This window comes from Lotus japonicus, chromosome 3, assembly GCF_012489685.1.
Source record: "Lotus japonicus ecotype B-129 chromosome 3, LjGifu_v1.2".
Lineage (NCBI taxonomy): Eukaryota > Viridiplantae > Streptophyta > Magnoliopsida > Fabales > Fabaceae > Lotus > Lotus japonicus.
Window position 1 is genome coordinate 35,493,808 of NC_080043.1, and position 21,473 is coordinate 35,515,280.

Consider the following 21,473-nt stretch of genomic DNA (forward strand, 5'->3'; position numbering starts at 1 on the left):
TATAAAGACCTAATTTATAGTTAGGAGAGTGAGTAAGGCATGCGAATTTACTGTTTAAATCCAATGAACTAGGCCTTGGTCCTACATTTGGTATTCCATCTGACTTAAGGTAGAAAATCAAATGAGACAAGGGAACAAAATTGAAAAGAAAATAATAATGTTTTCAGGGGCCATCTTAAATTCAGGTGTATAAGTCGGGGGAAAAGACTATTTAACCTTTAATTAAATTAGTGGTTTGGTTTTTTTAAAAGAAAGAAAGTTTGGGTTTAATTTAGTGCTATGTTAGTCTTTTTTTTTTTTACAATGCTATGTTAGTCTTAATGGTGTGGAAATGTAAAAATTAAAGGCAAAAGAAACAAAATTCAACCAGCTCACTAAACGTGTGTCACTTTCATGTTGAACGGGTGAGTGTACTTAGAGCATATCCAATGCTAGGATCTTAGTTCTTAATTCTTATCACTATTCATATGGGTTCGTACTGCCACATGTGCGTAAGCAACTATTTGCAGATTTTGCTCCAACCACGAGTTCTTAATTCTTAGTTCTTAGCACTATTCATCTGGTCGCACAATACTATTATATAATTAATATTTTGTATTTTCATATAATTTTGATTTAAATTTAAATGTTAATTCAATACTTAAATTAAATCAATTGATGAATTAGAGAGAAAATTTTATTTTTTTATGCTAAGAACTCAAAAAGTAAAATTTGCTATATAAGAACTAGTTCTTATTCTTCACTTGCAGTAGGTTGGGTAAACAACAGTTCTAACAGACATGGGAAGCTGCGAAATGAACTGATGATTGATAATCTTTGTGAGGAACTTGCAGTGGTGGTAGTGGAACACATTTAATATAAGGCCCAAGTTTTTAAGCTTATGCTAAGTGAATAAATCTCTTACTCACGATTAGGGTTGATGTAATGTGAAAGGAAACCTGAACAAAAGTTTATTAAATGAAATATATTTATGAAGGAGAAAGTTCAGGAAAAGTTCAAGGATTGCATTATGATCGATAAAAGTTATAGCACGATCGTTATACGCTTAACCTAGGTCAGAAACCCTAGTATATAGCTAATTTTCACTTTTAGGCACGATGGAAGTTAATTCCAAAAATCTTCAGAGAAATGTTAGAACTTCTCTTTTTCCATATATCACAATCGTTTCGAGGCGAAACTCTAGGATCTACGAACGTCCGATTCCAATCATCGGAAGTTTGCCGAAACCGAAACCCGGGTATTTCAAAACCCTAGAATTTCTCGACAATGAAGACTTTTTTCTATTCAGAGCTTCAAATTAATATTCCACACGCGTACACCCATTTCTCTTGATGATTTCAATCTTTCTTCAGAAGGAAGTTTTCCATTCCGACATTCGATGCAAAAAGCAACTTATCGGGTAAAATAGTTTTACACCGACTATGCATTAGTTGCCAAAAATACAAGGAGACATCTTTTTAGTTTTGGAATTCTTTTGCCAAAACATATCTTAGAATTCACGGAGAATGACGCCGGAAAAATTAGATTCGCGAAACTTGTAAGATCAAGATTTGGTCATGTGGTACAACTCTATGTTTTGATGATAACAAGTATTTATTTGTGGATGAACAACTATGATACTCTAATGTTTGTCTTGAGTGTTTTGACAAACATGTTCTGATTCTGACACCAGAAGATATATTCGTCAGAAGTTCTGAAGATCAGAAGATCTGAAGATCAGAGGATCTGAGGATCAGAGGATCTGAAGATCAGAAGATCTGAAGATCAGAGGATCTGAGGATCAGAGGATCAGAAGATCAGAGGATCAGAAGATCAGAAGATCTGAAGACCAGAAGCTCTGAGGGACCAGAGGCTCTGAAGGTCCAGAAGCTCTGAAGGTCCAGAAGCAGAAGTTACGAAGGTCAGAGGATCCAAGCATCCCTCTGACTCTGATCACCAAGCTTCACAAGTTCCAACACGAAGTATTCCTCTGATCAGAAGTCATTGGTTAAAGGCAAATGTCTCTATCAAGAAGTACAAGAGCAGTGTACTATTCTGAAAAGCCTACCTACCAAGGTTCAGCCACAACAGGTTCTGGAAGTTCCAGAAATGCCCTCCAACGGTCATATTCTCTCAACAGAAATATCCTTTGCACCTTGGACTATAAAAGGCTGAAGAAAAGAAGAAAGCTAAGAGAGAGAGATCAAGAGCTGCAATACAAGAAAAGATTCAAGCCTCTACTTTCTTCATCTATTCTTATTTAGTTTACACTCAGCTTATTTAGAAGCAAACCTTTGTAAACACCAACCTCAAACAGTTGTTTGATTTTCCTTAAGGGACCGGGTAGGTCAGTATCCTTAAGAAGACTAAGAGAGTGAATCTTAGTGGTGATTCCTTTAGGAGATCAAGGTTGATCGGATCCTAGAGAAGACTAAGAGAGTGAATCTTAGTGTGAGCTAAGTCAGTGTATTGTTAGTCACTTGTAGGTTTCAAGTGCAGTTGTAACAATTATCTGATTAGTGGATTGCCTTCATTCTAAGAAGGAAGAAATCACCTTAACGGGTGGACTGGATTAGCTTGAGGGATTTATAAAGTGAACCAGGATAAAATACTTGTGTGCTTTTCTCTTCTCTCTATCCTTATCCGCTGCACCATCTATCTTAGAGAAACCGAAAAGATTTACTTTAAATCTTAAGGGGAAAGTTTTTATATTCAAAACGCTATTCAACCCCCCCTTCTAGTCGTTTTTCACACCTTCAAAACTTTCATTTTCCCGCGAATTTCCATCTTCTATATATAGCAAGCAAGTGAGAAAAAAACACAAAACTCCTCCATTTTTCTCTCCAAGGCCGCGAGCTTCAACAAGGAAGAAGGAAGAAGAGTTTTCTTCATTACTTGCTTGATCGTTGATCCGTTAGTTGCTGCTTCAAGGTTTCGAGGTATAGTCGCTAATCCTTACCTCTGATCGCTTATTCCATAGCTTTTCTGTAGACTTTTCTGAGCTGATAGTTTTGAGGTTTTTGCAAAACTATCCTGAATATTTCATTTCTGATTCTAAACCTCTTCCTTATGTGCCCAAGATCACTTCTGCCGGGTTAGATTTTCCGTTATGTCGCCGGAATTCAGCCGGAATCAATTTTAGCCTAAAATACCCATTTTTGGAGTTTTTGAAGTAAAGCTTCAACCTTTAGGCTGAAAACTATCGCCTTAGCTTAGTGCTAGTAGGATTAGTTGTCATAAACGTCGTTGGTGACGTCTTGATTTTTGGGATTTCAGTTTTGAAAATCCTAAGTTAAAATCATGACCAAAATACCCCTGCGACAGTTTTTTATCCGATAATTTTTCCGAGTTCAGAATACCCTTAGTTACGGCTAATGAAAGCATAGGAACCAAGTTTGATCGAAGAAAAATCGAGTCCCCTAATTACCTAAAGTGGCCGAACCTATTAAGGGGGAGAGGAGGAAATTTCCTTTTCCGAAAACTTGTCCTTTCGCGCTAGTTCATCATACCTCGGAGTATGTACTACTTCGGGTAACCTTAGTGAGCATCGATAGCTTAGTTTCCGATAGATTCTGATAGTATTCTGTGGTTTTATTGTAAAGGTGCTTTTGAGGATTTCCCTGAGGAACAACGCTTTGAGTGTGAGGAAGCGTTTGACGATCATTCTGGAGAACCTACAGGTGAGGGCTTCTCACTGAATCTCTATTTAATACTTAGGGTCGATGCTTTCGACATTGTTTACTGTTTATGCACTGGATTGTGTGTGATTGGAAAATGTTTTCTGAGGCTTCGGCTGACAATGTAGATGATGCATCTACTGAATGTTTTTGATGAGTGAATTACATGCTAAGTGCTATTTGGGTAATTTATGATGTGTGGTGCATGCCTTATATGCTAAGTGCTATGTGGTTATTGCTTAATATGTTGATATATGACATGTTGATTGGTTGTGCTGAGTTATTTATACTTATGCAATGAGATCTGAGATTCTGAATGGTGAGGATAGCGGGCAGGTCATGCCGATTTTATTTTGAGAGTTTTGAGAAAGTTTGATAGGACGAATGAGATTCGGACCTTGTAATGATGTGTATGGATCGAGACATTCTCTGGAGTCATTTGGGGATTAGGAGATCCCGAGAACTTATAGGAATTGCGATAAGACTAAAAAGGATATTATTTTGAAAAGAAAACTCATAAGACATTAAACAACCTCTAAATCTTCAAATAAGGATAATAAACTCGAAAGGAAGCTTCGGATGCAAATCTTAGTTTCGGAAAAACGAGAAGTGTCGTCGGATCCAAGTGTTGAGTATGTTGATGTTCTTGTGCTGTTGGAGCAGCTGTTGTTGTTGTGCTGTTGGAGCAGCGTTCGTTGTTGTGCTGTTGGAGCAGCTATGTTGTGGGGCTATCCTGGGGATAAGTCCTGGAAACCGTTAGTTTCCGAGAGTGTGATACTCTGTGCTCGTCGAGCAGTGTGACCATCGGATTGAGATGATTCGGATGATTTGTAGATCATCATGAGTTATGTGTTGTTGTGAAGTGTTGTCTTTTGTCGCAGAATCGACTTTTACCTTAGGGTAAGCTTTTAGAGACATTAATTTACCTAGAACACGTGGCGACGTGTCGAGTGAGGTCGGAGACGTTGTTTGGTTAATCACATTGCATTCATGCATACATAGGAGGTTTATACACGGCGTGATACCGGACCTCGGAGAATTCCAAATGTCGTCGGTTTCCAAAATGGTCATAAGACCCGGAATGCCGTGTAAGAGCGTTTGTAGACGACTCTTGTAGCAGACCGAAATGGCAGACCTACGGGTTACGGCTGATCTGACTACCGCTGTTGTTGGAGTAAGAGGCACGCGGGCCGAAATGGTCCCACCGTGGCTGGTGCTAGGGCTGATCCGTTGATGTCCATCCGTTCCGGATTGCATATTGGTTACTGGGTTAACCTGCATACATATCATGCAACATGCATACTAATTTAGTTGTCGAATGTGATTGATACTTGTTAATCCTATTTGGAACATGCTATCTGTTATTATTGCGTTTATGTTATTGTGGAACATGCAACCCTAGGAATGATATCTCTAGCTATAAGCCTAAGAGGCTATCTATTATCTGTACCTATTGGGTTTATTATCTACTTAGTTCTTTGGAGTTGACCCTCGCGTCTTCTGTGTGTGTTTTGGCGGACAACGCCTTTTGTCAGATGTCCATTGCGGATTGGTTCACAATGGTCCACCCTTCGGGGGGGATCAGATATGAGATGATCGATCAGGACGACCCCGGGTCGTGGGTGGTTGACCCCGCAAGCCACCGAGCAACGTATTCGGGGCGTATCATGGAGGACCATGTAGATAGTGGAGGACTCTTGAGGTCTGGAGTGTTGAGGAGATGTTCTATCAGCTTCAACTTGCCACCGGGCGTTCACTGTGGACCAGGATTCGGAGGAGCACCGCCGCCACCGTCATCTTCAGAGGACGAGGATCCCTCAGAGGAGATTCCAGTGGGAGTGCCTTCGGCAGGGTCTAGTGCACCCACCGTTGCGATCATTGATGATCAGGGTTCGGGCCCTAAGCCCGTGAGTCCAGCATCGGAGCGTACTGCGGTTGCGAGGGGAGGACGGATAGGGTTGGTAGACTTGGTCGTTCTGGATTCTGATTCAGACGACGATCATGCTAGCACGTAGGTTTAGTGCTGGTGTGAGCTCCTCGAGTTAGGATTAGTGTAGGAGTAGAGTCGTAGCTCTGAGCGTCATTTGTTACGTAGGGGACAGGGTAGTTCCGCCTATAGCTTTTTGTGTGGTTTCCTTACGGGAATCACAGAGAGTTGGTTGGACTTAGGAGGTCTTATTTTCAGACCATGGGGTCAACTTATTCTCAGTTTTGAGGGATGGTGTTGCGGACACTTCACCCTTTCATTCGGTTTGTACATATTGCCTACGGGCGCTACTCTTCTATTACCCGTCACTGGAGGTTTACTCGTGACGAGGTTGCTACTTACAGCGGGGGCTGTTTATATATTGTATATTAGTTTTATTACTTTTCGCATTTGAGTTTTATTTAATTCAGTCTTGTCTTAGTTATTATCAAAAAAAAAAAATTATTCACGTTTTTCCGCATTAAGTTTATTGTTGGTTACTAAAGTGACGCCACCGAAATCGGGGTGTTACATTGTGGTATCAGAGCACGGTCGAGTCTTTCGGGAGTTGTTGGGGAATAGGTCTTCCGTGCTAGGTTGTGTGACTCTGCAAAGAGTGAAAATTGATTGTCTGCAAGCGATTTTTCGCTTAGAATTGATTGAAGTTATTGCTTAATCATATTGTATAGTTATGCTAGATGCTATCTTATGATGAGTACTAACTGTTTGTTTCCCTTAGCAGAACATGGTGAATTCTAATCAGCTAGCGGAGATGATGGCCACTATGGCCCAAGCAGTGACCGCACAGGCGAATGATAGTGCTATGAGGCGTGCTGCTGAGGAAGCACGTGCCCAGCATCAACGTCAGAGAGAGATAACTCTCGACCAAAACAAAGGCCTCAATGACTTCAGGAGGCAAGATCCACCCAAGTTCTCGAGTGGTACTGACCCAGACAAAGCGGATCTCTGGATCCAGGAAATCGAGAAGATTTTCGGCGTTCTGCAGACAGTTGAGGGTGCCAAGGTGGGCATGGCGACTTATCTTCTGCTAGGAGATGCTGAGTACTGGTGGAAGGGCACCAGGGGAATCATGGAGGCCAACCATGAAGAGATTAACTGGAACTCGTTCCGAACTGCATTCTTAGAGAAATACTTTCCAACAAGTGCTCGGGATGAGCAGGAGTCACAATTTCTGACCCTCCGTCAGGGAGGTATGTCTGTACCGGAATTTGCTTCGAAGCTGGAATCCTTGGCGAAGCATTTCCAATTCTTCCATGACCATGTGAACGAGCGCTACATGTGCAAGCGCTTCGTTAATGGACTGAGGCCGGATATTGAGGACTCAGTGAGGCCACTGGGAATCATGCGATTCCAATCATTGGTGGAGAAAGCCACGGAAGTGGAACTGATGAAGAACCGGAGGCTAAACCGGGCTGGAACTGGAGGGCCGATGAGGTCGAGCTCTCAGAATTTTCAGAACAGAGGAAGGTTTCAAAATAGGAGGCCGTATCAGCGTCCTGTTGGTAGAGGAGCGGCTTCGGGATCTTACAGACCCATGGTGGGTGCTGCTGGTGGTTCTGGGGATCAGACTCAGAACAGGGAGTTGACTTGCTTCAGGTGTGGGAAGCCAGGGCATTACGCTCGTGCTTGTCCCGACACGAGACCCCAATGCTACAACTGTAATAAATTGGGGCATACTGCTGCACAGTGCAGGCTACCAAAGGCGGAACCAACCGTCAACACTGCTCGAGGGAAGCGTCCTGCTGCAAAGGCGAGAGTCTACACCATGGATGGTGAAGATGCTGAGGGGGTCGATGGACTGATTAGAGGCGACTGCGAGATTGACGGTAATCTCCTATCCGTACTTTTTGATTCCGGTGCAACGCATTCATTTATCTCTAGAGATTGTGCGATCAGATTAAGACTTCCTATTACTGCTTTGAGCTTCGATCTGATAGTTGCTACTCCTGCCAAGACTCTACTTGCTAATTCAGCATGTATGTATTGTCCAATAACATATAACAATAGGATCTACCATGCTAACCTAGTATGCCTAACTCTTAAGAACCTAGATGTTATCCTAGGAATGGATTGGTTGTCCCGCTATCATTGTCTTTTGGACTGCAACCGAAAGAGAGCGGTATTTCCTGATTCGGATCTTTCCGAGTATCTATCTGCCAATCACATCAGCGTCGCTTTGAACGAGGGATCTCAGGAGTATTCTGTTTTGCTAAGCTTGGAGAGCAAAGGGAACCCAGAAGTTGGCAGTATTCCAGTGGTGAAAGAATTCACGGATGTTTTTCCTGGCGATGTACCTGGTTTGCCGCCAGTCCGCGACATTGAGTTTGCTATAGACATCGTGCCGGGAACAGGGCCGATTTCGATTGCACCATATCGTATGGCACCTGCGGAGCTAGTGGATTTGAAGTCCCAACTAGAAGATCTTTTGTTGAAGGGATTTATTCGACCAAGCGTTTCACCTTGGGGAGCGCCAGTCTTATTGGTGAAGAAGAAGGACGGGAAATCGAGATTATGTGTCGACTACCGACAATTGAACAAGGTAACCGTCAAGAATAGGTATCCGTTACCTAGGATTGATGATTTGATGGATCAACTGCGAGGAGCTACAATATTCTCGAAGATCGACCTGAAGTCGGGTTATCATCAAATCAGAGTCAAGACCGAGGATATTCAGAAGACGGCATTCAGAACCCGTTATGGACACTATGAGTACTTAGTGATGCCATTTGGGGTGACAAATGCACCGGCAATATTCATGGCTTACATGAATATGACTTTCCATACATTCTTGGATCGATTCGTCGTGGTGTTTATCGACGATATTCTGATCTACTCAAAGAATGCTGAGGACCATGAGGAGCACTTGCGACAAGTTTTACAAGTGCTGAGGGAGAAGGAGTTGTATGCCAATCCTTCTAAGTGCGAATTTTGGCTCGAAGAGGTAAAATTCTTAGGCCATGTGATCTCTAAGGAGGGAATAGTTGTGGTCCCAGCAAAGGTAGAGACCGTATTGTCATGGGAACGGCCAAAGACAGTGACTGAGATCAGAAGTTTTGTCGGTTTAGCGGGATACTATCGTCGCTTTATCGAGAATTTCGCGAAGATTGTTGGACCGTTGACTCAACTCACGAGGAAGGACCAACCTTTTGCATGGACTGAAGCGTGCGAAACTAGCTTTCAGACGATGAAGGAACGGTTGACGACGTCACCTGTACTCGTCTTACCGCAACCAGAGGAACCTTATGAGGTATACTGTGATGCTTCGCATCAAGGTTTGGGATGTGTGCTGATGCAACATCGGAAGGTGGTTGCTTATGCTTCAAGACAACTGAAGGTGCATGAGAAGAATTATCCAACTCATGACTTAGAGCTAGCTGCCATCGTATTTGCGCTGAAGATTTGGAGACATCACTTATATGGATGCAATTTCACCATATTCAGTGATCATAAGAGCTTGAAGTACTTGTTTGAGCAGAAGGAGCTGAACATGAGACAGCGTCGGTGGATGGAATTTCTCAAAGATTACGAGTTCACTCTGCAATATCATCCTGGAAAGGCGAACGTAGTTGCTGATGCCTTGAGCAGGAAGATGCACATCTCGTCGATGATGGTTAAAGAGCTGCAACTACTGGAGCAATTTCAAGATTTGAGCTTGGATGTGAGATTATCCGAAGGAGAGCTGAAGTTCGGGATGATCAGGATTACCAATGGATTGATGGAAGAAATCCGAGACCAACAATTACAAGATGAGTGTCTGCTCGGGAAAAGGAATTTGGTAAGTCAAGGTAAAGACCCAGAATTCAAGGTAGGAAGTGACAACATCCTACGGTGCAAGGATAGGGTTTGTGTGCCTAACAACCCTGACTTGAGAAGATTGATTATGGATGAAGGTCACAAGAGCAAGTTAAGCATTCATCCTGGAATGAAGAAGATGTACCAGGACTTGAAGGTGAATTTTTGGTGGCCAGGAATGAAAAGACAAGTGGCTGAGTATGTAGCTGCATGTTTGACATGTCAGAAGGCAAAGATAGAGCATCAGAAGTCTTCAGGTATGCTACAAAGCTTGGATGTGCCAGAATGGAAATGGGATAGCATATCGATGGATTTCGTCGTGGCTTTGCCAAGAACTCAGAAGGGATACGATTCTATTTGGGTAATCGTGGATCGACTGACAAAGTCGGCTCATTTCGTACCTGTGAGGACTACGTACAACGTGGAGAAACTGTCAGAGATTTACATATCCGAGATTGTACGACTTCACGGAGTGCCGACAAGTATTGTATCCGATCGAGACCCGAAGTTTACATCACATTTTTTGGGAGCTCTTCAGGAAGCTTTGGGAACGAGGCTGAGACTAAGTTCTGCTTATCATCCGCAGACTGATGGACAGACTGAGAGGACAATCCAGTCGTTGGAGGATTTGCTACGCGCTTGCGTATTAGACAACAAGGGCAGTTGGGATACCTTGTTACCGTTGATTGAGTTCACATACAACAACAGTTTTCATACGAGCATAGGTATGGCACCGTATGAGGCTTTGTATGGCCGCAAGTGTAGAACACCTTTGTGTTGGTACCAAAACGGAGAAAATCTGTTGGTAGGACCGGAACTTCTGCAACAAACAACTGAGAAGATCAAGCAGATCAGAGAGAAGATGAAGACTTCTCAGAGTAGACAGAAGAGTTATGCCGATCAAAGGCGCAGAACTCTGGAATTCGAAGAAGGAGATCATGTATTTCTGAGAGTTACTCAGACGATGGGAGTTGGTCGAGCAATCAAGTCAAAGAAGCTTACGCCCAAGTTCATTGGACCGTATCAGATCACTCGTCGAATTGGACCAGTCGCATATCAAATTGCACTACCTACATTTCTATCAAACATTCATGATGTATTCCACGTGTCACAACTGAGGAAATATATTGCGGATCCGACACATGTTATCGAGCTGGATGACATCGAGTTGAAGGATGATCTGTCTTTCGAGACACCGCCAATTAGCATTGGTGACACCAGGACAAAACAGTTGAGAGGAAAAGAGATCGAGTTAGTGAAGGTCATATGGAACAAAGACACCGGTGATGCGACATGGGAGCTGAAGGAGAAGATTCAAGAACAGTATCCAGAACTTTTTGCTAACCCTTAAGTTTCGAGGTCGAAACTTTCTTTTTGGCGGGTAGTAATGTAAGGCCCAAGTTTTTAAGCTTATGCTAAGTGAATAAATCTCTTACTCACGATTAGGGTTGATGTAATGTGAAGGGAAACCTGAACAAAAGTTTATTAAATGAAATATATTTATGAAGGAGAAAGTTCAGGAAAAGTTCAAGGATTGCATTATGATCGATAAAAGTTATAGCACGATCGTTATACGCTTAACCTAGGTCAGAAACCCTAGTATATAGCTAATTTTCACTTTTAGGCACGATGGAAGTTAATTCCAAAAATCTTCAGAGAAATGTTAGAACTTCTCTTTTTCCATATATCACAATCGTTTCGAGGCGAAACTCTAGGATCTACGAACGTCCGATTCCAATCATCGGAAGTTTGCCGAAACCGAAACCCGGGTATTTCAAAACCCTAGAATTTCTCGACAATGAAGACTTTTTCTATTCAGAGCTTCAAATGAATATTCCACACGCGTACACCCATTTCTCTTGATGATTTCAATCTTTCTTCAGAAGGAAGTTTTCCATTCCGACATTCGATGCAAAAAGCAACTTATCGGGTAAAATAGTTTTACACCGACTATGCATTAGTTGCCAAAAATACAAGGAGACATCTTTTTGGTTTTGGAATCCTTTTGCCAAAACATATCTTAGAATTCACGGAGAATGACGCCGGAAAAATCAGATTCGCAAAACTTTCATTTTCCCGCGAATTTCCATCTTCTATATATAGCAAGCAAGTGAGAAAAAAACACAAAACTCCTCCATTTTTCTCTCCAAGGCCGCGAGCTTCAACAAGGAAGAAGGAAGAAGAGTTTTCTTCATTACTTGCTTGATCGTTGATCCGTTAGTTGCTGCTTCAAGGTTTCGAGGTATAGTCGCTAATCCTTACCTCTGATCGCTTTTTCCATAGCTTTTCTGTAGACTTTTCTGAGCTGATAGTTTTGAGGTTTTTGCAAAACTATCCTGAATATTTCATTTCTGATTCTAAAACTCTTCCTTATGTGCCCAAGATCACTTCTGCCGGGTTAGATTTTCCGTTATGTCGCCGGAATTCCGCCGGAATCAATTTTAGCCTAAAATACCCATTTTTGGAGTTTTTGAAGTAAAGCTTCAACCTTTAGGCTGAAAACTATCGCCTTAGCTTAGTGCTAGTAGGATTAGTTGTCATAAACGTCGTTGGTGACGTCCCTGTCAAATTTGATTTTTGGGATTTCAGTTTTGAAAATCCTAAGTTAAAATCATGACCAAAATACCCCTGCGACAGTTTTTGATCCGATAATTTTTCCGAGTTCAGAATACCCTTAGTTACGGCTAATGAAAGCATAGGAACCAAGTTTGATCGAAGAAAAATCGAGTCCCCTAATTACCTAAAGTGGCCGAACCTATTAAGGGGGAGAGGAGGAAATTTCCTTTTCCGAAAACTTGTCCTTTCGCGCTAGTTCATCATACCTCGGAGTATGTACTACTTCAGGTAACCTTAGTGAGCATCGATAGCTTAGTTTCCGATAGATTCTGATAGTATTCTGTGGTTTTATTGTAAAGGTGCTTTTGAGGATTTCCCTGAGGAACAACGCTTTGAGTGTGAGGAAGCGTTTGACGATCATTCTGGAGAACCTACAGGTGAGGGCTTCTCACTGAATCTCTAGTTAATACTTAGGGTCGATGCTTTCGACATTGTTTACTGTTTATGCACTGGATTGTGTGTGATTGGAAAATGTTTTCTGAGGCTTCGGCTGACAATGTAGATGATGCATCTACTGAATGTTTTTCATGAGTGAATTACATGCTAAGTGCTATTTGGGTAGTTTAGGATGTGTGGTGCATGCCTTATATGCTAAGTGCTATGTGGTTATTGCTTAATATGTTGATATATGACATGTTGATTGGTTGTGCTGAGTTATTTATACTTATGCAATGAGATCTGAGATTCTGAATGGTGAGGATAGCGGGCAGGTCATGCCGATTTTATTTTGAGAGTTTTGAGAAAGTTTGATAGGACGAATGAGATTCGGACCTTGTAATGATGTGTATGGATCGAGACATTCTCTGGAGTCATTTGGGGATTAGGAGATCCCGAGAACTTATAGGAATTGCGATAAGACTAAAAAGGATATTATTTTGAAAAGAAAACTCATAAGACATTAAACAACCTCTAAATCTTCAAATAAGGATAATAAACTCGAAAGGAAGCTTCGGATGCAAATCTTAGTTTCGGAAAAACGAGAAGTGTCGTCGGATCCAAGTGTTGAGTATGTTGATGTTCTTGTGCTGTTGGAGCAGCTGTTGTTGTTGTGCTATTGGAGCAGCGTTCGTTGTTGTGCTGTTGGAGCAGCTATGTTGTGGGGCTATCCTGGGGATAAGTCCTGGAAACCGTTAGTTTCCGAGAGTGTGATACTCTGTGCTCGTCGAGCAGTGTGACCATCGGATTGAGATGAGTCGGATGATTTGTAGATCATCATGAGTTATGTGTTGTTGTGAAGTGTTGTCTTTTGTCGCAGAATCGACTTTTACCTTAGGGTAAGCTTTTAGAGACATTAATTTACCTAGAACACGTGGCGACGTGTCGAGTGAGATCGGAGACGTTGTTTGGTTAATCACATTGCATTCATGCATACATAGGAGGTTTATACACGGCGTGATACCGGACCTCGGAGAATTCCAAATGTCGTCGGTTTCCAAAATGGTCATAAGACCCGGAATGCCGTGTAAGAGCGTTTGTAGACGACTCTTGTAGCAGACCGAAATGGCAGACCTACGGGTTACGGCTGATCTGACTACCGCTGTTGTTGGAGTAAGAGGCACGCGGGCCGAAATGGTCCCACCGTGGCTGGTGCTAGGGCTGATCCGTTGATGTCCATCCGTTCCGGATTGCATATTGGTTACTGGGTTAACCTGCATACATATCATGCAACATGCATACTAATTTAGTTGTCGAATGTGATTGATATTTGTTAATCCTATTTGGAACATGCTATCTGTTATTATTGCGTTTATGTTATTGTGGAACATGCAACCCTAGGAATGATATCTCTAGCTATAAGCCTAAGAGGCTATCTATTATCTGTACCTATTGGGTTTATTATCTACTTAGTTCTTTGGAGTTGACCCTCGCGTCTTCTGTGTGTGTTTTGGCGGACAACGCCTTTTGTCAGATGTCCATTGCGGATTGGTTCACAATGGTCCACCCTTCGGGGGGGATCAGATATGAGATGATCGATCAGGACGACCCCGGGTCGTGGGTGGTTGACCCCGCGAGCCACCGAGCAACGTATTCGGGGCGTATCATGGAGGACCATGTAGATAGTGGAGGACTCTTGAGGTCTGGAGTGTTGAGGAGATGTTCTATCAGCTTCAACTTGCCACCGGGCGTTCACTGTGGACCAGGATTCGGAGGAGCACCGCCGCCACCGTCATCTTCAGAGGACGAGGATCCCTCAGAGGAGATTCCAGTGGGAGTGCCTTCGGCAGGGTCTAGTGCACCCACCGTTGCGATCATTGATGATCAGGGTTCGGGCCCTAAGCCCGTGAGTCCAGCATCGGAGCGTACTGCGGTTGCGAGGGGAGGACGGATAGGGTTGGTAGACTTGGTCGTTCTGGATTCTGATTCAGACGACGATCATACTAGCACGTAGGTTTAGTGCTGGTGTGAGATCCTCGAGTTAGGATTAGTGTAGGAGTAGAGTCGTAGCTCTGAGCGTCATTTGTTACATAGGGGACAGGGTAGTTCCGCCTATAGCTTTTTGTGTGGTTTCCTTACGGGAATCACAGAGAGTTGGTTGGACTTAGGAGGTCTTATTTTCAGACCATTGGGTCAACTTATTCTCAGTTTTGAGGGATGGTGTTGCGGACACTTCACCCTTTCATTCGGTTTGTACATATTGCCTACGGGCGCTACTCTTCTATTACCCGTCACTGGAGGTTTACTCGTGACGAGGTTGCTACTTACAGCGTGGGCTGTTTATATATTGTATATTTGTTTTGTTACTTTTCGCATTTGGGTTTTATTTAATTCAGTCTTGTCTTAGTTATTATCAAAAAAAAATTATTCACGTTTTTCCGCATTAAGTTTATTGTTGGTTACTAAAGTGACGCCACCGAAATCGGGGTGTTACATTTAAAGAGAAGCAAATCCTATTGCAGACCACTTGGCCAAATCTGGTGTTGAGTGCTTACTACCCCTTAGAGTTTTCTTTGGCTTTACCAAACCTTGAGACTCGTCTGAAAGGAACCCTTCCATGCTGTTTTCTTGTGTTTTCGTTCTAGCTGTGTTGTTAACACTCTGTTTTTTGAATTTGGCTTGATTATTGCTTTTGTTGCCTACTTGAGAGGGCTGGTCTCAAGTCTTTTCTTTCAATAATATGAACTTCTTCTTTCGAAAAAAAAAAGAACTAGTTCTTATTTTTAAGAACTAAGAACTCCACGTCAGTCCCCTCCAATGGTAAAGAACTCAGTTCTTAGTTCTTAGCTCAGAAATAAGAACTCAGAACCTTGCATTGAAGATGCTCTTAGTAGAGTTGCTGAAGCTCACTTGACAAGGATTAAAAGTAAGATATTTTCTAAAATTGGAGGATGCTTTTCAGACTTTAGTATGATGAGGAACTAAAATTAGCCCAAACTAGTTTTATAGGGACCAAAACCTTATTCATCCCTCAACAAAAAAAAACATAAGCAACGGATATTGGGAACGGCTGGCTGTAGAGCTGTCAATATGGGTTGCAACCCGCGAGCAAGCCCAACGGGTTGGTTAAATGAGCCGGGTTGGGTTGACTAAATTTCAACTCGGATAGAATATGGGTCAGTGCAACCCAACCCATTTAACCCGCGGGTTAAACGAGCCGACCCGCGAGTCAAGCGAGCCAACCCGCGGGTCAGAGTAATTATTTATTTTTAGTTTTAAATTGTTCTGGAGAGTGAGCACATTGACATATTTGTTTAAAAACCTTATTTGTTAGTATTATTATTAAAATATGTTGAACTATGGTAGATTTGGACCGGTTGAGTTAATATCGTTACTAATTACTATTGTAAAACTATGTTAGATTTGAAGTTTGAACTTAAATTTAGATATGTATAAAGTGAATGATGTTATATTGTTTACTTATAATCTTAGATTGATGAACTTTTATAAGTAACTTTTTATAATAATTTTTTTTAAACATTTTTAAGATTTTTTAATCCAATTTTTGCATTTTATTTATTTATTTCATCCAACTCGCGATCTAGCCCGTCAACCCGCGAGTTCATAGCGAGTCGGGTTGGGTCCATAATTTTCTGGCTCATTTAAATCCGGGTTGGCATAACCCAACCCGTGGCCAACCCAACCCGTTACGGGTCAGCCCATATGGGCCGGGCTGGCCCATTTTGACAGCTCTAGCTGGCTGGACCATCATCACAGCTTGCATCAAAGAAAATGGTGCTTCTCATCTCCTGACTCTTGTTGCTGTCATGTGTCTTCAGTGGCGGATTTTCAGCATGACACGGCTCCTATATTGATATATTATTTATGATTTGTTAAAATATTGATCATTTTGTTCAAAATAATAAACTCTTTAAGTAATGTCCTTCACATACTGGTAGATGTTCTCTACCCAGAACATAAATTAAAAGGATAAGTTTCACATATTTTTCCCTAGAGACAAATGCGGAAGAATGATTGAAGAGAAGCGTGGATATGGAGACTGAACTGCAGAAGAACACTTGCTCAAAATTTCAGGGCTTTTTTATTGTTTTCAGATTTCACATGGTGTTTTCAGATTTTTAATGTAAACGACGTGTTTGGATGAATCAAATAGAATATAATATACTACTGTATTAGAGGTCAACTCAGCTCAATCAATCGTTAACATACTCATATCATAAACCCAGCAAATCTTCAAACATAAGAGAAACATGTTTTCAAAGTGTCAGATCCTGCTTGCCTTTGCACTATGCTTGCAGTTTCACATGTCATCTCAGCTTCAAACCAAAGTAGAAATGCTTCCTGGTTTTCAAGGGCCTCTTCCCTTTCATCTAGAAACAGGGTCAAGTCCCATTTTCCATTAATTTCTATATATATGTTTTATTTTTTATGAATTCATAATTCATTTATGTGATGTGTATTTGACAGGTATGTGGGATTGGGAGAAAGTGATGATGATGACATGCAAGTGTTCTACTACTTCATTAAGTCAGAGAACAACCCTCAAAAAGACCCTCTTATGCTTTGGCTAACTGGTGGTCCTGGTTGTTCTTCCTTTTCAGGCCTTGCCTTTCAGATAGGTATTTATAAAAATGCAACTTTGTTTTCATCAATTTTTGTTGCCTTGTCATTAATACAGGTCTGAATTTGTGTATCACATTGATAGAAAAACAGGATTAGGCACAAATATATACTTTTCCCACTGCTGCTGAATTTGCGCACTTAGGCTACAAATTAGCTGAAGGCTGTTTCTTACATAAGCAATATCTCACTCGCTTGTCTAATCTTAATTTTCTACCTGAGTCAAATGGAATAAGAGCTTTGGTGCCAAATGTAGGACCAAAGCCTAATTCATTGAATTTTTTGTTATTCTCATGCCTTGCTCACTCTCCTAACTGGGTCTTTACAAGTGAATAACAAGATGACTCATTATAATATATATTTTTTCAAATCCGATTACAATCATACTACAGCCTGTTGATACAGGTTTTGCATCATGCAGAATCATTTTGTACCAAAATATGGACCCCAATGTTGTGCTTTCACTATTTCATTGTGCTTGGTTTAGGTTTTCATTAGAATTAATCCTACAAAAAGTGATCCACTCAATAATTGGGTGTAATAGGTCCACTTAAATTTGAAAGCAAGGAGTACGATGGGAGCGTGCCTAATTTGGTCTTGAGGTCACAGTCCTGGACAAAGGTATATAATGCATCCTCAATAATTTATCATTGATTTCATTAATTGAAGTGAACCCAAAATTTGTGATGAAACTACTGCTAATAACTTTTTTTTGAAGTTTATCTACTGCTAATAATGATGTGGTTATATTGTGTGTAATTTGTGTCAACTGTAGACATAGCTGTATAAATAGTAATACTCGTTCAATGTTTGTGATTCTTTTTCATTGTTTGGTTATTGAAGGGTGATTTAGGGCTTTTGATGTTAATGTTTTTGTGGTCAGGTATGTAGCATCATTTTTGTTGATTTGCCACTTGGAACTGGCTTCTCATACGCAAAAAATGTCACTACACAACGAAGCGACTGGAAATTAGTTCACCATGCCCATCAATTTCTCAGGAAGGTACAGTCAATACGCTTTTGTTCATGGTTTTCTTTGAGAGAATCAATCTTCTAACTGTGGCTCAGAAAAACTCTTGTAATTTTGATCATTCTGTTATCAAGCTGAAATAATTATCTCTTAATCTTTGTAGTGGCTGACTGATCACCCGGAATTTTTTTCAAATGAATTTTACATGGGGGGCGATTCATACTCTGGCATTCCTGCCCCTGCTATTGTTCAAGAAATTTCAAATGGTAAGAATTCTAAAATGGTTCAATTTTTAAGATGAATCATGTAATAGGTAATTTCTTTGTAACCTATAATGACAATGAGTCCATAATGACTCACATGTAAAAAGGGAATCATGCGCTTAATTATGATAAAGCTGACAGTTACTTTTCAATTTCATTGATTAACAGGAAATGAAAAAGGTCTCCAACCATGGATAAATCTCCAGGTTTCCCGTCATTTTATCTGTCTATGCTTTACTACTGACAAAACATATCTAGAAAGTGGGTTTTGATACCCCAAATACTATTTTCAAAACTTTCAAATACATAAGCAAGTTTTTCGCCTTTTTGAATGGTAGTGTTAACAATAGCTCTTATTATGTGGACTATATATGAAACCTAAGTTGTCTTAGGCCCCGTTTCGAAGACCTTATCTTATAGCATAAGCACGTATGCAAGTGTTTGAGAGAACTTATGTAAATAGCTTCTGACTTATCTATATGCTGTTTCGAGCTTATTTTCATATATTGTTCATCTTAGCTTATGAATAAGAGCTTATACTTACATGTAACATATTTTCATCTTATTTAAACAAGTTTCTCAAATTAGGTTATGAATAAGCATTTATGGTCATAAGCGCTTGATTAAGCTCTTAATATTCTCAGGGATATTTGCTTGGGAACCCTTTGACAACACATAGAGAAAGAAATTATCAAATCCCATTTGCTCATGGAATGGGGCTTATTTCTGATGAACTCTATGAGGTAATTGTATTATTTTCCTTTCATGTTTAGTAAAGCTACTTATGTTGTATTTCCTTATAATTTAGGTACAAACTTCTGATGTGTTTGTACTTGAATTTCAATAGAGTTATATCCACCAATTTATTTATACTTCATTTTTAAAAATCACTTTAAAAGGAGTGCTGATGATTTTCAATTGTCTACCATCCATGGACAGTCAATGCAGAAAAACTGTAAAGGGGATTATGTATTTATAGATTCCAAAAACGAAATGTGTTTAAGAGATGTCAAGTACTTTGATGAGGTAAGTAATCACGATCCAATCTTTTTTATGCTGATCACCTCTGCTCATTTTATTCAGCTCAGTTGAGCTTGTTCGCCATACTGGTAAACAGTTATTTCTTATCTTCAGTGTCTTTCAGGAATTAATATGTTTGATATTCTGGATAGAAAATGTGAAGATGATTCACGTCGGAGATCTCTGACGCAGAGTTTGGACTTGGAGGCCTCTCTTAGTTCTCGTCTTACACGGCCAGAATTAAGCTGCCAAGTAAATTTTGCATAACTTGTATAGATTCACGCATATTTTTTTCCATTATGTGTTTCAAATTTGATGTCTTCACTCTCATTTTTTGTAGACCTATAGTTTTTTCCTCGCCACTAAATGGGCTAATGATGAGAGTGTTCGCAAGGCGTTGCATATTCGAGAGGTTTGATATAATAAACCTATGACATTATCTAGTGGATGGGTAGTGCTGCCTCATAATTGGCAACAAATACATAAGTCTATGTTCAATTAAAAGTAGTTCTATTTTAAATTTGAGTTAAACATAGACCATAGAAGCCTAGTGGATATCATATTAGTGTACATAACTCAGTTTACTGCAGGGAACTATAGGGAAATGGACCCGTTGTTACACTACTGATTTTAAGAATGATATCTCTGGTAGCTTTGAGTTTCATGTAAATCTCAGTGCTAAAGGTTACCGTTCCTTGATATACAGGTGAAGATTTTCTCATTCTAAAGATTTTATTTCTTAGACAATTGGTGTAGTTTCCACATGTGTAGTGTTTTTCTTTTAGCTTTCTTGGTTTGGGGCTGTTAAGTCCACTAGCTAATTTCATATGGCAATTGTTGCGTCCTTGACAGTGGGGATCATGATGCAAAAGTTCCTTTCATGTCTACTCAAGCGTGGATAAGGGCTCTAAACTACTCCATTGTGGACGATTGGAGGTCGTGGCTTGTTAATGGCCAAGTTGCAGGGTATTCTTGAAACTTTAGTCTTTCTTGATATGATATTTTTCAGTTCAGTGAAACCAGATAGCTGAGTCTGCATCAGACTCATGAGTTCATGAGCATTGTATGGGGGGAAATTACTAGAAAAGGAGATACAACTTATTCTTACTTTCCATTTACCATGAAGAAATCCAAATCTTTAATCCTGGATGAAGATATTTTGTTCCCGAATGGTGTCTCACTTATTTCTTGTCCCTCCAATGAGATCTTGTTATGTTAATTAAAAAATATACATGAGTAGTGCAGTTACAAAAATTGATACCCTGCTGGTTTGTACACAATCTAGGATACCAAATGTATATGTATCCTTATGAATAATTTCTCGTTCATACAGATACACGAGGTCTTACTCGAATCGAATGACATTTGCAACTGTGAAGGTAATAATATTTAACTTTTAAAGCACAAGTGCTCTTTTGTTTTTTAAGAAAAAATTCATAATTTGTATAAAATCAATTTTATTCAATTAATTGCAGGGTGCAGGACATACTGCTCCTGAGTACAAGCCTGATGAAGGTTTTTCCATGTTCACTAGGTGGTTATCTAATATGCCTTTGTAATTGGTTTTCAGTTGAAAACCACATTCGGTGCATTGAAATTTGAAAATGCGTGTCAAGGTCTTGTAACACGCAAAACGTGAAAGGAACTTTGGACCTCCATTGGGATTAAGTTGGATTCAACTTGAAACCAAACAAATGGAAGAAACATGGCAGTCAATGTTTAAAAATGCAGTATACTGAGAGAGTAATGTAGTTGCAAATAAACATCTCTGTTATAGTGGAGTGTTTGTGGATTAGCTCGGTTTGTAAGAGTAAAGCCATCCTACTCAGACCTTATAATATTCTTATTTTATCATTGAATTGGTTTGATTTTAATTTTCGATTCAATTTAGTACAATGAATAGTTGTTTAAATTTGACCCAACGGCCAATGAGTGTCAATCACAGTGGTTAAAAGTAGTTATTTGAATTCCTAGGTCAAAAGTCTCTCATTAGGAGCCGCACTATTTGGAAAGACATTTGACATTCATCACACCTGAGTCGTATAATGATTGCAATCTAATGTGTGTTTGAATTAGGATTGTTAATGGCGGATAGCGTAATGTAGCGGAAAGCCCAAAAAGCGCTATTTCGAGCGTTATTGCGGCGCTATAGC

At 40.4% G+C, this 21,473-nt stretch overlaps 1 protein-coding gene across 1 annotated transcript; it reads left to right on the forward strand.

Moving 5' to 3' along the window:
* Positions 1–16,359: 16,359 nt before the first annotated feature.
* Positions 16,360–21,194, forward strand: LOC130749757 (serine carboxypeptidase-like 11). The gene is made up of 14 exons (XM_057603131.1): positions 16,360–16,828; positions 16,915–17,066; positions 17,612–17,688; positions 17,951–18,070; positions 18,201–18,303; positions 18,469–18,506; positions 18,945–19,043; positions 19,240–19,326; positions 19,435–19,572; positions 19,661–19,732; positions 19,911–20,026; positions 20,173–20,286; positions 20,654–20,699; positions 20,796–21,194. Exons 1-14 carry the CDS (start codon positions 16,698–16,700, stop codon positions 20,877–20,879), a joined length of 1,377 nt encoding a protein of 458 aa, XP_057459114.1. The 5' UTR covers positions 16,360–16,697; the 3' UTR covers positions 20,880–21,194.
* Positions 21,195–21,473: the final 279 nt, after the last annotated feature.

Coding starts and splice junctions, on each gene's coding strand:
- LOC130749757 (XM_057603131.1), top strand. CDS start 16,698: ATGTTTTCAAAGTGTCAGATCCTGCTTGCCTTTGCACTATGCTTGCAG. Junction 16,829..16,914: donor CCCTTTCATCTAGAAACAGG/GTCAAGTCCCAT, acceptor TGTATTTGACAG/GTATGTGGGATTGGGAGAAA. Junction 18,507..18,944: donor AACCATGGATAAATCTCCAG/GTTTCCCGTCAT, acceptor TAATATTCTCAG/GGATATTTGCTTGGGAACCC.